Source organism: Mobula birostris, chromosome 15 (assembly GCF_030028105.1).
Source record: "Mobula birostris isolate sMobBir1 chromosome 15, sMobBir1.hap1, whole genome shotgun sequence".
NCBI classification, from domain to species: domain Eukaryota; kingdom Metazoa; phylum Chordata; class Chondrichthyes; order Myliobatiformes; family Myliobatidae; genus Mobula; species Mobula birostris.
The window spans coordinates 78826449-78842315 of record NC_092384.1 but is presented as its reverse complement, the minus strand read 5'-3'; the positions used below and the strand labels follow the sequence as shown (position 1 = coordinate 78842315).

The 15867-nt window shown below is 44.6% G+C and overlaps 1 protein-coding gene across 3 annotated transcripts in view; it reads right to left on the bottom strand.

Moving 5' to 3' along the window:
* Positions 1-15867, bottom strand: part of bean1 (brain expressed, associated with NEDD4, 1) — a 109167-nt gene that overhangs the window by 72473 nt on the left and 20827 nt on the right. Inside the window, exon 2 of one of the 3 annotated variants that reach the window (XM_072279205.1) lies at positions 11608-11742. The exons of 1 other annotated variant lie outside the window; for it this stretch is intronic. In XM_072279205.1, coding sequence (XP_072135306.1) covers positions 11608-11742 — 135 coding nt within the window. Of the gene's footprint in view, positions 1-11250; positions 11743-15867 lie in introns of those variants that run through there. One more of the 3 variants, XM_072279206.1, reaches the window with a different exon arrangement.

Below are 15867 nucleotides of genomic sequence, written 5' to 3'. Positions count from 1 at the left end.
ATTGGAAAGAGTGGTGGGGAGAGAGGGTTCAAGCAACATCTGTCTGCACAATCCACCTGCGACATCGCTAATTGCCGAGATCTTGTCTTTCAGGAAACTTTGAAAACTATTACAGAAAGGCAGTACTATGATTACGAACACGAGCATCCATCATGCAGGACCCACACCACCTGGGATGTTCCCCCTTCTCATTGCTACCATCAAGGAGGTGGTACAGGAGCCTGAAGACACACAGTCAACATTCTAGAAACAGATTCTCCTTGTCTGCTATTGGATTTCCGAATGGTCTGTGAACTCAAAGAACACTACCTCACTATTTTGCCACTACCTATTTAAAAAAATTATATTATATTATTGTAACATAGTGATTTTTTATGTCTTGCTCTGTACTGCTGCTGTAAAACAACAAACTTCCTGACACGTGTCAGTGATAATAACACACCAAACGCCGGCGGAATCTCCGCAGGTCAGACAGCAACTATGGTAGGTAGCATCAGTGATGATAAACCCGATTGTGATCCTGATACCCATTGTGAATTTCCCTCCTCCCAGTGTGCTGGTGAGGCACTGTATATCAGAGCTTCTCATTACGTGAAGCAGCTTAATTAAAATTGTGGGAGTCAACAGAGATCTCTGCACCCTGATTTCACACGAGCCCAGCCACACTATTCCCCAAGTAGGAGACGGGCTGCGTACTCCAGACAATAGACCCTCATTTACAACTCAGTGAAATGCAGCTAAACTGGAGTACGTGCAAGGACAGGTTCGAGACAAAGAAGTGGGCAGGAAAAAACACTCATTGCCAACTCCACCCACCCAGCACACTGCGTTTTCCAAAAACTATCATCTATAAGGCGCTATAGGGTTATTAAACAAAAATTTCATGCCATCTTTAAAATTTTTTCGAACAGGGTGCTAATCGATCAACCATTCTAGTTAACCTCTCTCAATTAGCCAAGTCACTGCACTATGAACACTTCAAAGCACTTACAATAATGCTGCTTACATTGTAAATAATGCTGGTATTTATGTATTTACGCACATTTTATTCCATATCCATACTTTAATCTCCAACTTTATTTTTATCACACCACAGCAAATTCCAAATATATATAATTGTACACTCAGTGTCCACTTTGTAAGGTACACTTGCTTATCAACACAAATACAATAGACAATAGGTGCAGGAGTAGGCCATTTGGCCCTTCGAGCCAGCACCGCCATTCACTGTGATCATGGCTGATCATCCGCTATCAGTATCCAGTTCCTGCCTTATCCCCATAACCTTTGATTCTGCTATCTTTAAGAGCTCTATCCATCTCTTTTTTGAAAGCATCCAGAGACTTGGCCTCCACAGCCTTCTGAGGCAGAGCATTCCATATATCCACCACTCTCTGGGTGAAAAAGTTTTTCCTCAACTCCGTTCCAAATGGCCTACCCCTTATTCTTAAACAGTGGCCTCTGGTTCTGGACTCACCCATCAGCAGGAACATGCTTCCTGCCTCCAGCGTGTCCAATCCCTTAATAATCTTATATGTTTCAATAAGATCCCCTCTCAGCCTTCTAAATTCCAGAGTATACAAGCCCAGTCGCTCCAATTTTTCGACATATGACTGTCCCACTGTCCCGGGAATTAACCTTGTGAACCTACGCTGCACTCCCTCAATAGCAAGAATGTCCTTCCTCAAATTTGGAGACCAAAACTGCACACAGTACTCCAGGTGTGGTCTCACCAGGGCCCTGATCAGCTGCAGAAGGACCTCTTTGCTCTTATACTCAATTCCCCTTGTTATGAAGACCAGCATGACATTAGCTTTCTTCACTGCCTGCTGTACTTGCATGCTTACTTTCAGTGACTGATATAAATACCTTATAAGCCAGTCATGTGGCAGCAGCTCAATGCACAAAAGCATGCAGACATGGTCCAGAAGTTCATTTGTTGTTGAGATTAAACATCAGAATGGGGAAGAAATGTGATCTAAGTGACTTTGACCATGGAATGATTGTTGGTGCCATATAGGGTGGTTTGAGTATCTCAGAAACTGCTGATCTCCTGGGATTTTCCATGTACAGCAGTTTCTAGGGTTTACAGGGCAAAAAAAGAACAAAAAAAAACATTCAGTGAGCAGCAGTTCTGTGGGTGATAAAGCCTTGTTAATGAGAGAGGTCAGAGGAGAATGGCCAGACTGGTTCAATCTGACGGGAAGGTGACAGTAACTCAAATAACCATGTGTTACAACAGTGGGGTGCAGAGGTGCATTGCTGAACATGCAACACATTGAACCTTGAAGTGGATGGGTTACAGCAGCAGAAGACCATGAACATGCACTCAGTTATTACTCACTTTATTAGATAAAGGAGGTAGCTAGTTTAGTTATGCATAGATCAGGCGGTTCCGGCTCACCGAGCCGCACCACCGAGCAACCCGCTGATTTTAACGCTAGCCTAATCACAGGACAATTTACAATGACCAATTAACCTAGTAACCGGTACGTCTTTGGACTGTGGGAGGAAACCAGAACACCCAGAGGAAACCCACACACACACACACGGGAAGAAATGTACAAACCTGCTTACAGAGGATACCGGAATTGAAGTCTGAACTCCGAGCAGTAACAGCGTCACACTAACTGTTATGCTACTGTGGCTCCATAAAGAATGGCCACTATATGGTGAGTAAAATTGACCTTTGAAACATTTATAAAGAATTGCAAGGTCTGTAGGAAGGGGCAGATTATTTCTGAGAAGAGAAGGCAGAAATAGATTGAAATTTGACTGAACGATTTATAAGCAGCTTACAGTTGTGATTAGTATAAAAGCTGGCGGCACATTTACTGTAAAGGAATGCTGAGAGAATCCTATACAGAGTGGACTTTACTCACTTCCAGCTGCACTTTCTTTTCATCTCCAGAAGAATTATTGTGTCGTTGGATCAAATACCCATGGGAATGGGCTAATTAACTGTGCAGTGCTTCACCCACTGAACAAGAAAGGATAAAGAATCTAAAATTAATTTGATTCATTAATATTTGCACAGTGAGGTAGAGAGGAGGGATGTGCCATGCAATATATGAAAGGAACAATGAAATGGAAACAACCTGGCAGGTGACATTGGTGTTTCTTCTCAACTTCTGTGCAAACCTAAAGGTCTCATCTCTACATTCTGGCTACTTCTGCATTTTCCCTTCCCACCATTCCCGCTTCTACGCTCGCTTTGACTAAGAGAACATGGAGGTCACCCTCAAAGAGGATGTCCCACCTGGAGAACTGCCTCTCTCACTTTCCACCTCCGATCTTTACGCCATCCTAAGCAGGGTGAATGTATGGAAGGCAGCTGGTCCGGATGGAATACCTGGCCGCGTGCTCAGAGTCTGTGCAGGGCAGTTGGCCGGGGTCTTCACGGACATTCTTAATCTGTCCCTGGCCCAGGCAGTTGTCCCCACAAGCTTCAAGATCGCCACCATCATGCCAGTGCCGAAGCATTCCACTGCCATGGGCCTGAATGACTTCCGTCCAGTTGCACTCACCTCTATCATTGCAAAGTGCTCTGAGAGACTGGTTCTTTCACATCTGAAATCCTGTCTGCCCACTACCCTGGACCGCCATCAATTTGCCTATCGCACCAACAGGTCAACAGAGGATGCCATCTCCACGGCACTTCACTCTGCCCTGACCCACCTGGACAGCCCCAACTCTGATGTCAGAATGCTGTTCATTGACTTTAGTTCGGCATTCAGTACTGTGATCCCCTCCAAGCTGATCACCAAACTTCACCAGCTTGGTATCAGCTCATCCCTCTGCAATTGGACCTCGGACTTTCTGACTAACAGACCCCAATCAGTTAAGTTAGACAACCTCTCCTCCTCCACTCTCACCCTGAACACCAGCGTGTCTCAAGGCTGTGTGCTGAGCCCCCTCCTGTACTCCCTTTTCACCTATGACTGCCTTCCTGTACATGGTTCTAACTCCATAATCAAGTTCGTGGACAACACCACGGTGGTTGGCCTAATCAGAGGGGATGATGAGATGGCCTACAGGGATGAGGTCCAGCACCTGGCCACGTGGTGTGCTGATAACCAACTGGCCCTTAATACCCAGAAGACCAAGGAGATCAGTGTGGACTTCAGGCATGCTAGGAGCCACACTCACATCCCCAGCTACATCAATGGAGCTGTAGTGGAGCGTGTACCAAGCTTCAAATTCCTTGGTGTCCACATTTCTGAGGATCTCACCTGGTCCCTGAACTCCTGATCAAAAATGCACAACAGCGCCTTTATTTCCTGCAGAGCATCAAGAAAGCTCACTTCTGTCCTAAGATACTGACAGATTTTTACCGCTGTACCATTGAGAGCATACTCACCAACTGCATCTTAGTGTGGTATGGCAATTGTCCCGTATCAGATCGCAAAGCACTCCAGCGTGTGGTGAAAACTGCCCAGTGGATTATCAGCACCCAATTGCCCACCATTGAGAATATCTACCATAAATGCTGCCTGGGCAGGGCGAAGAGTATTATCAAGGATGCATCTCACCCTAACCATGGACTTTTTACTCTCCTCCCATTGGGTGGGCGCTACAGGAGCCTCTGCTCCCCCACCAGCAGGCACAGGAAGAGCTTCTTCCCTGAGGCTGTGACCCTGCTGAACCTCACAGCACAGCACTAAGCAGTATTGCACCCATATTGTACTGTCTCAGTACTTTTATATTTGTGTGTTGTAGCACTTACTTTTTATTCACAGTTATTTTGTAAATAACACTATTCTTTGCATTTCTGGTCAGATGCTAAATGCATTTCATTGGCTTTGTATCTGTACTCAGCACAATGACAATGAAGTTGAATCTAATCGAATTAAGTTAGTAATCGTGCTCTTGGGCTCGCAATCCAGTTAGCGACACATGGTAGTTTGTGCGGCACGGTAGCGTTGTGGGTAGCACACGCTTTATAGTACAGGTGACCATGGTTCAATTCCCACAGCTGCCTGTAAGGAGTTTGTACTTTCTCCCTGTGACGGCGTGGGTTTCCTCTGGGTGCTGTAGTTTTCCCTGCAGTCCAAAGACTTACCGGTTGGTAGCCTAATTGGTCATAGATAGATAGATACTTTATTGATCCCAAAGGAAATTAATGTCACAGTGACATTAAGTGTGCACAGATATAAATACCAGAAGAGAAGTAGAAAGAATAAAATAAATGAGTGACCTCAAACAGTCTAACAGGAAGGGGGTCATCACTTCCCGCCTCTAGGTTGACTGATTATAGAGCCTAATGGCCAAGGGTAAGAATGACCTCATGTAGCGCTCTTTAGAGCAGTGCAGTTGTCTTAGTCTATTACTAAAAGTGTTCCTCTTCAGCCAAGGTGGCATGCAGAGGGTGAGAAACACTGTCCAGAATTGCCAGGATTTTCTGTCGGGTCCTTTGTTTTACCACGACCTCCAGTGGGTTCAGTTTGACTCCTATAACAGAGCCAGCCTTTCTAACAGTTAATTGAGCCTGTTGGTATTACTTGTGTTGATGCCATTGCCCCAGAACACCACCACATAGAAAATTGCACCGGCAACAGAAGACTGGAAGCACACGTGAAGGAGATGACTGCATACTCCAAAGGACTTCAGTCTCCTCAGGAAGTAGAGGCAAATCTCACCTTCTTGTTCACAGCCTCTGTGTTGGTTCAGGTACTTGTAGGTCCTCACCACATCCTCATCCTCACCATCAATAGTAACAGGGAGCAGTGCAGGCTTTGTCTTCCTAAAGTCCATCACCATCTCCTTTGTCTAACTGACTTTGAGCTGCAGGTGATTTAGCTTGCACCATTTGACAAAGCCCTCCACCCAGGGCTCTGTATTCATCCTCCCACTCAGTGAGGGTGTAAAACTGTCCTACCATTAGGCTAGGGTTAAATCGGGGGATTGCTGGGTGGCACGGCTCAAAGGGCTGGAAGGGCCTATTTCAATAACTATATAAACAAATAAATAAACACTCTGGTTTCTGATTTCCCCTTTTCTCGTCCTGATGAAGGGTCTTGCTCCAAGACAAAGTTCAAAATATGTACATTTATAATCAAAGCTGCAGAGAGTTGTAAACTCAGTAGCTCAATCATGGGCAATGGCCTCTCAGCATCCCGTGCACATTCAAAAGGCCTTGCCTCAAAAAGGTGGCATCTATCGTTAAGGACCCCCATCACCCAGGACATGCCCTCTTCTCATTGTTACCATCAGGGAGGAGGTACAGGAGACTGAAGACACACACTCAATGATCCAGGAACAGCTTTGCACCGCCCCCCCCCCCCCCCAGCTATCAGATTTCTGAATGGACAATGAACCCATCAGCACTACCTCACCATTTTCTCTTCTCTTTTTGCACTACCAATTTAATTTTTATATATACTGTACTTATTGTAATTTATAGTTTTTTTTAATCATGTATTGCAATGTACTGCTGGCACAAAACAAGTTTCATGACAGATGCCAGTGATATTAAACCTGATTCTGATACCATACAAAACCTTTAGATTTATCTTCTTTTAGGCTGCCACAAAGCAAGACAATAGAATCCACGATAAACCCCAGAGCACAAAGATTTTCAAACACCCAATGTGCAAAAAAAGGACAAATTGTGCAAACAGTAAAAAAGTAAACAAGTAGCACAGAGAACATGAACTGCAGAGTCTTCGAAAGTGAGTCCACAGCCACAGAAACAGCTCAGCGCTGAAAACATTGACTGTTTATTTCCCTCCATAGACGCTGCCTGACCTATTGATTTTCTCCACGTGTTGTTTGGGATACACACGTTTTAAGAAAGGGGATCACAAGGACCTGGCAGAATTGTAACGTGTGTTTTTGACGTGTTGCTTCTGTGACTTGGGACAGACAGTTTCAAAGAAAAATCCCGTGTTGAAATCAGTTACGCTAAGAAAACATTAAGTTCTGAAGAGAAATAGATGTGAGATGTTAATTCAGGAACACAAGGGATTCTGCAGATGCTGGAGATCCAGAGCTACAGACATACAAAATGCTGGAGGAACTCAGCAGGACAGGCAGCATCTATGTTGGAGTGTAATCACTCGACATTTCGGCTGACAGGGAAGGAGTACAAGCTGGCAGGTGATTGTTGTTCGTCCATCGTACGTTGATGAGGACCTCGACACCATTATTGATGGTGTTGAGACTAGCGCGTGACTTGGATTTAAGTGAGGGAGAGTTGCGCAGCGTCAGTGTCACTCTCTCTTCCCAATTCCCAGCTGAATCCAGTGGCAAGACAGAGTCGAGACGGCTGGAGATGGGACTAGGCGCAGTGGATGACCAGGACGTCCTCTGTGTCTTGTCCTGCTCTACACGTTCCACGACGCTTGCAGAGACCGCCTTCTTGACTGTTGGACCTTCCATTGGTCTCGTCTGCTCATTCTGCCGGAGTCTGTCTTCACATGCTGGGATAGACATGCAGGTGATACCAGGTGAGAGGAAGGTGGGTGAGTAGGAAAGGGGAGGTGAAGTGAGAAGCCGGGAGTTGACACGTGGAAGAGGTAAAGGGCTGAAGAAGGAAGAATCTGATTGGAAAGGAGAGTAGACCATGGGGGAGAGAGAGAAGGGATGGGCAGGTGAGAAGGCAAAGAAGGAATCCAGAATAGGGAATGGAAAAAGGGAGAAGGTGAGTGGGGAGAAATTATCAGAAGTTTGAGAAACTGACGTTCATGCTGTCAGGTTGGAAGCTACCCAGATGGAATATGAGGTGTTGCTCCTTCAACGACTTCCTTCACATTTCAAGCTCATATGGGTTAGGGCTAGTACCGCTGTGCGAATTACCTACGTTGGCACCAGAAACACAATGACACTTGTGGGCTGCCCCTAGCACGTCCTCAGACTGTGTTAACAGTTGACACAAACAACACATTTCATTGTATGTTTCAGTGTTTTGATCTGCTCTCTACCAAGCTAATCTTTTAAGCTCATCTGTAATCTATATACATTTGAATTATTAGAAGTTGGAAAATTTGGTGGTGAATCTGGAAGGTTGCAACATGTCCTAGTGGAAGATGAGGAACCCTTCCTCGGGATTACACTGGGCCTTGTTCTAAAAGCGGGATTTAAGGGACTATAGTGGAGGATTAAAACTCAGGGTGTCACAAGTCCACTTCAACTGATATCATCTCCACCCTAGTGTCAGCTTGGTTAGGCCACAAGCCATCATGGAGGGAGATGGAGGGTCAAGGACTGGACATCCATGTGAGATGGTTTGGACCGAGACGTCATCAGAAGTTGTGGGGACATACAGCATGAAAACAAGCTTTTCAGCCAGCCACAGGAGGCCATCTCACAATGACAATGCTTGAAAAGGCACAAAGGTTTCAATTCTTAACAGGAACAGAGACACAGTTTAGAAAAGCCGGAAAGGTCCAAACAGCAGAATTTAGTTCTGAAGGGTCAGAATTGAAAACCAATGAAGTTCCATACACTTACGTTTCGCCAGATGCAACACAGCTTGATACTGCACTGCTCTGCGCAAGACTACAAGAAATTGCAGCCCAGTCTGTCACACAACCCAGCCTCCCCTCCACTGGCTCTGCCTATACTTCTCTCAGGAAACATAATGGAGATCACTCCAGTTCTCTCTTCTCCTCTCTCCTGTCTGGCAGAAAATACAGATGCTTGAGGTCTAGGGCCACCAGCCTCAGGAACAGCTTCTATCCCACTGTTATCAGACTCTTGAATGGACCCTCATACGATAAAGATGAACTTCCGATCTCTCAGTCTACACCTTTGTGTCCCTTGCACTTTATTTGTCTGTCTGCACTTTCTCTGTCACCGTAACACTACATTCTGCTTCTCCTTGTGGTCCTTCTCTCTTTTCTTCCCTTCCATCGGGCAGAAGGCACAAATCCTAAAAGGAAAAGCACCACCAGGATCAAGGACCCTTCTATCTCACTGTTACAATACTACTGAATGGTCGCCAAGTACGACAAGATGGATTTTTGTCACAGTCTACCTTGCTATGATCTTGCACATTGTCGACCTGCACTGCACTCTCTCTGTAACTGTAACACTTTAATCTGCATTCTGTTATTTTACCTTGTTCTACCTCAATGCACTGTGTAATGATTTGATCTACGTAAACAGCATGGAAGCTTTTCACTGTACACGTGACAATAATAAACCGATTCTAATGACCTTCACACTTTCCCACAGATACATTCCCACGATACTCCACATTCTGCTTTTACAGTTTTCTACCTCATTGTATTTATGAATAGAATCATCTGTCTGGTTCACCTACAGTCAGAAGTTTTTCACTACATCTTGGGACATTTGACAATAATAACCCAATTCCAATATCAATAGTACAATAAGGTAGACTCTTAACATCATAATCTACCTGGTTATGATCTTTATTTAATTGAGACACAGTACAGAATTGGCTATTCCACTCCTGCTACACAGCAATCCCCTGATTTAATCCCAGCTGAATCACAAGACAATTTACAATGACCAATTACTCTACTAACCATGAGACCATAAGATATAGGAGCAGAATTAGGCCACCTGACCCATCGAGTTTGCTCCGCCATTTTATCATGGCATATCCAATTTTCTTCTCAGCACCAATCTTCTGTCTTCTCCCTGCAACCCGTCATGCTCTGACCAATCAAGAATCTAGCAACCTCTGCCTTAAATATAGAAGATAGAACATAGAAATCTACAGCACATTACAGGCCCTTCGGCCCAGTGCTGTGCTGACCACGTAACCTACTCTAGAGATGGCTCAGAATTTCCCTACTGCGTAGACCTCTATTTTTCTAAGCTCCATGTACCTATTCAAGAGTCTCTAAAAAGACCGTATTGTATCCACCTCTACCACTGTCACTGGTAATGCATTCCACACACCCACCACTCTGTGTGAAAAACTTGCCTATGACATGACCTTTGTACCTATTTCCAAGCACTTTAAAACTGTGCCCCCTCGTGTTAGCCATTTCAGTCCTGGGAAAATAGCCTCTGGCTATCCACAGGATCAATGCCTCAACACAGACCCACAACCAATATACATAAAGACTTGGCCTCCACAGCTGCCTGTGGCAGAGAATTCCGGTACGTCTTTGGATTGTGGGAGGAAACAGAGTACTCGGAGGAAACCACACGGTCATGGGGAGAATGTACAAACTCCTTACAGGGAGCAGTGGGAATTGAACCTGGGTCACTGGTACTGTAAAACCTTGCGCTACTGCTCCGCCCCTTGTCTTGCACCCTATTGTGTGCCTGTACTGCACTTCCTCTGTTACTGTTACTCTTTATTCTGAATTCTGTTATTGCCTTACCTTGTTCTACCTCACTACACTGTGTAACGATTTGATCTGTATGAACAATATTCAAGATTGTCACTGTATCTCAGTACATGTGACAACAAGAAACCTGTATCAATTAGTCTGCAAAACCAATATAAAAGCTTCCACTGCAGATAACATTTTTCAACAGGCCATCCTGTGAAATCCTAAAACCACATAGCCTCCTCCCCTATTTTATTTCAGCAGTGGTAGAACAGTAAGAAGGTGGCAGGCTCCAGGCATTCTGCCTGGTTGCATTGGTTTCTGGTATACAGGCACCACTGCACGGGATTGGAAAAAGCTGCAGAGTTGTGGTCTCAGCCATCTCCATCGCGAGCACACCCAGCCCCACCATTGACTACATCTACAATAGGTGATGCCTCAAGACAGGGGCATCCATTATGAAGAACCTTACCATCCAGGCCATGTTCTCTTCTTCTTATTGCCATCAAGGAAGAGATACAGGAGCCTGTAGACCAGGGGTTGCCAACCTTTTATATGCCATGGAGCCTGACCATTAACCAAAAGGTCCACAGACCTCAGTGTAGACATTCACTCAATGTTTTAGGAACAGCGTTGTCCCCCCTGCCATTGGGTTTCTATTTCTTTTGTTTGTACTATCCAACATATTATCTGCTATTAAGGACCATCACCATCTACCTCTTCTCATTACTACCATCAAAGACAAAATGCAAGAGTCTGAAGACACACACCTTCTTCCCATCTGCCATCAGATTTCTAAACGGTCCACAAACCCATGAACACTATCTCACAATTTTGCTCTTTTTTGCACTATTTTGTTATATTCTATATATTCTTATTGTAACACATTGAACATTACCACAACTTGCGCTGCCCTGCTACCGCAAAACGACGAACGTCATGACACACTGCATGTCGGTGATAATAAGCCGAATGCTGACTGGGATGATACACTCACCATCACTCGATTTCACACTCGCGCCCACCAGCTCAGACACTGACACTGTGTGGAACTTAGAGGACAGCATTGAGGCTGGGTCTGCATACGACGAGACACTGGGCATAGGGGGAGGGCAGCCCCAGTGCTAGCTCACCACAGGGCGAGGCCGCACATGACTTCTCCTCAGGAGGACTCAGACGAGGACCACGACGCGCCAAGCTACAGATGGGTGCACGCACCGAGAAGCCCGCTGCTTGGGTGCTCTGCCAGAAGCCTGGTAACGAGAGGGGTCGATGGAACTTTCCGGGCTCAGTGTTTTTGTTTTTTTTTTAGCCACTGCACACGGCGTGGAGGAGTTTCAAAGGCAGAACCTACTTGAACATATTAACTTGATGGAGGCGTACTCGCGGCCACAGTCCTTCCGGTAGTGACAACGCAGCCAGTTGAGCAGACACAGGCCTTTCCCACATTGTCGCTCGTCCTTCTTGCAGGGCAGTGCGCTGTGTTCATCTGATCAAACCAAAGGAAGTGGACGTCAGTTACAGACTAAAGCACAGAGCTCTTCATCAACACACTGCCTGGCAGATGTGGGTATAGAAACCCAATGGGATCAACCCCTTCCCATTTACCCCTTTGTAACAAAACTCATTAAATTCACCCCATTCTACTTATCCCTTTTACATAGATTCCCAATGAGGTTAAAACCTTTCCATTTCCCCACATTTGCATAGAATCCCAATTTGAAGTTCCAAGCAAATCTATTGTCAAAGTACATAAAAATCACCATATACAACCCTGAGATTTGTTTTAATAAATACAAGAAACATAATAGAATCATTGAAAGACCGCACCCAACAGGATGGGCAAACAACCAAAGTGCAAAAGATAATGTGCAAATACAAAAGAGGAAAAATAATAATAACAAGGAAAAAATAAGCAAAAATTATTGAGTACAGGAGATGAAGACTCCTTGAAAGCGAGTCCATAGGTTGTGAGAACAGTTCAGTGAGGGGGGTGAGTGAAGTTGTCCCCTCTGGCTCAAGAGCCTGATTGTTCCCCTTTGGGATGCCCCATTCCAACCCACCTACCTTGGGTTCTCTACTATGACTAGTGGGGTGCATCAGGTATGAGTGTGAGGACCTCAGTTATTCATTATTTATGTAAATGATTTTGATATGAATATACATGGCACAATTAGCGAGGTTGCTGATGATTCTAAATTAAAGGGTATTTTTGAAGTGAAGTAGATTAAGTGGCACAGTAGTACTTTATACTGTATTGTCGCCAAACAATTGATACTAGAACGTACAATCACAGCGATATTTGATTCTGCGCTTCGCCCTCCTGGATTACAAATCGTTAGTAAATATTAAAAATTTAAATTATAAATCATAAATAGAAAATAGAAAAATGGAAAATAAGGTAGTGCAATAAAACTGAGAGGCAGGTCCAGATATTTGGAGGGTAAGGCCCAGATCCAGGTTGGGATCCGTTCAGCAGTCTTATCACAGTTGGAAAGAAGCTGTTTCCAAATCTGGCCGTATGAGTCTTCAAGCTCCTGAGCCTTCTCCCGGAGGGAAGAGGGATGAAAAGTGTGTTGGCTGGGTGGGTCGCGTCCTTGATTATCCTGGCAGCACTGCTCCGACAGCGAGCGGTGTAAAGTGAGTCCAAGGACGGAAGTTTGGTTTAGTGCAGTGATTAATACAAAACTTTACAATACCAGTGACCCAGGTTCAATTCCCACCGCTGCCTGTAAGGAGTTTGTACGTTCGCCTTGCGACTGTGGGTGCTCCAGTTTCTTCCCTCAATCCAAAGATGAGGTAGGTAGGTTAATTGGTCATTGTAAACTATCCTGTGCTGGGCGGTGTGGCTCGAAGGGCTGAAGAGGTCCATCCCATTCCGCATTATATCTCAATAAATGAAAAGAATATTGCAATGAATTGCAAAGAGATCTTGATCAGTTAGGGAGATAGGCTGAGGAATGGAAAATGGATTTCAACTTAGATAAGTATGAGGTGATGCATTTTGGATATTCAAACCAGGGAAGCATCTATACAGCGAATAGCAGGGCACTGATGAGAATTATAGAACAGAAACCTTGATATTCAAGGCACAGTTCACAAAAAATGGCCAAGTTGAAGGTGGTGACAAAAGGCATGGAGCTTAGAAGTAGGGACATTACTGTTATATCAGTTGTCGGTGAGGCCGTACTTGGACTATTGTTACAATTTTGACCACCCTGTTATAGGAAAGCAGGGTGCAGATGTTGCCTGGATTAGAGAGCCTAAGTTACAGGGAGAAGTTGGCCATGTTGGAGCACAGCAGAATGAGAAGTTTATAACATGATGAGGGGTATGGATAAAGCAGACGGTCATAGTCTTTTCCCCAGGGGTGGGAGTCCAAAACTAGAGGGCAGAGATACAAAGGGGGAGAGATTTAAAAGAGACCCAAGAGGTAACTTTACACAGAGGGCAGTGAGTACCTGGAATGAGCTGTCAGAGGAGTGGTCAAGGTGGGTACAAATGCAACATTTAAGAGTCATTTAAATATGTACATGGATGGAAAAGGGCTTGCAGGGTTATGGCCAAACACAGGTAACTGGGGCTAGCAGGGTGGATGCTGTGGTCAGCATAGACCAGTTGTGCCCAAGGGCCTGTTTCCGTGCTGGATTGGTCTATGACTCGATGCCCTCTTTGGATGCTGCTATCAGGCAGGAAGCACAGGATCCTGTAGAATCGGGCAGTGCAGTGCAGCGTGGTGTCTAAGCTGGAGTCAGTGCTGCCCCCAGTGTTCGCTTGGCAAAAGACAAGACGTAGTGTTCAACTGCAGACTGCTGCAACATTTATGGACTTAGGAACTTGGATATATTTTTTGTGTGACTGTATTTTACTGCTATTGTATATGTACTGTATGTGCCTTGTGCTGTGTATGACTGTTGGTACTGTGTTTAGCTGTTAAATAGCATCAGTTGCATATTTTTTGTGTTCAAAAAGCAGCAATTTTTGTCACTGATAGTTGGAGAGAAATAAGCAGCAAGACAATTCTGAACTGTTTTACTTGCTGCTGTTTTAAGCATTCAGGCCTGGAGAAGCCGGAAATGGTTGGGAGTGAAATTGAAACTATTTCACTACTTCAACAAGTTAGGAACTACACTATGAAGAATTTGAAGTTATCAACATCACCTTGAATGTTACAATGAAAATGAAGAATTAGAGAATGCATTGTATTGTATGAAGTCAGTCCATTATCTGTACTAGGTGTCTGCACTGATTTTGTTCATTTACAGTCAATCAAAAGAACATGACAGTGCACAGTTTAATTCCTCCATTTATAACTATTAGGAATGCATACACAAGTTTATAGTACTGTAGTGGTATTGGTAGCATTCTAATTTGTTCTGCATTTCATTTAAATACACAATTTGTTACTCAGTTAAGCAGTAATGTCTTTTAAAAAAAACCTTTTTAATTATTTCCATGAAACTTTGGCTAATTGGGGCAGCCGCTTAATTGGGCCAAAATGTACTGTGTCCCAATTAACTGGAACTCACTGTATTAGTCTCTTGAGCAGCATCACTCAAAACACAAATTATCAATCATATTGAATGCAACAAGGCCATTCAGCCCATTGTATACTGCTGGCCTTAGCCAATTAGTCCCACCTCCTGGTCTTTCCCTATTGCTCCCTTTCACCAGCATTTCTCCAGAATCCTCTCCGGCATTCCCACTATACCTCAAACACAAGAAAATCTGCAGTCGCTGGAAATTCAAAGCAACACATACAAAATGCTGGAGGAACTCAGCAGGCCAGGCAGCAGCATCTATGGAAAAGAGTATACTGAGGTCTCGGCCTGAAACATTGACTGTTTACTCTTTTCTGTAGACACTGCCTGGCCTGCTTCCCGTTGGTTCTGCTTCCAGCACCCTTTCGTGATCCAGGTGACCGTGGATGGTGTATAGGAGGGGAGGAAGATGGGGTGAGGGGTTGCTGGTGGAAGGAGATTTGTGTGGAGCATGGACACCAACATCGGCTAGACAGGCCGAATGACCTGATTCTGCCCTCCAGCCATTTTCATAATGTTGGATTAAAGCGCAGAACTGTTATTTTACTTGTATTTTCTTGTAGTTTAACCTTCCTATGCCTGCTTGTATTTTTATACAGTCACCTACATACATGTAGTTGTTCAGTAATTTTCTAGTAATTGTAGTCTAACTGATTCTGTATTTTTCTAGAAACTTCTTGGCTTTTCTGCAGCAGGTGTTATGCCACTTGAATGTGGTTGTTTTTTTATGTTAACCGTTATCAATAGAATGCTGCCATCTTTAGCCTGAGTGTGAGACGATCACAACTTCCTTTTTGTTGTCTTCTTTCCTTGATTTATTTGAGATACAGCGTGGAATAGACCCTTCTGGTCCTTCGAGCTGTGTCGGCCAGTAAGCCCCGATTGAACCAGAGCTTAATCACAGGACAATTTACCTGCTAACTCATACATCTTTGGATTGTGGGAGGAAACCAGAGGCCCTGGAGAAAACCTATGCATTCCACAGGGAAGGACGTACAGTCTCCTTACAGGTAACGTTAGAGCTGAACTCGGAGGCCCCGAGCTGTCATAACATCATGCTACCATGGTGCCCT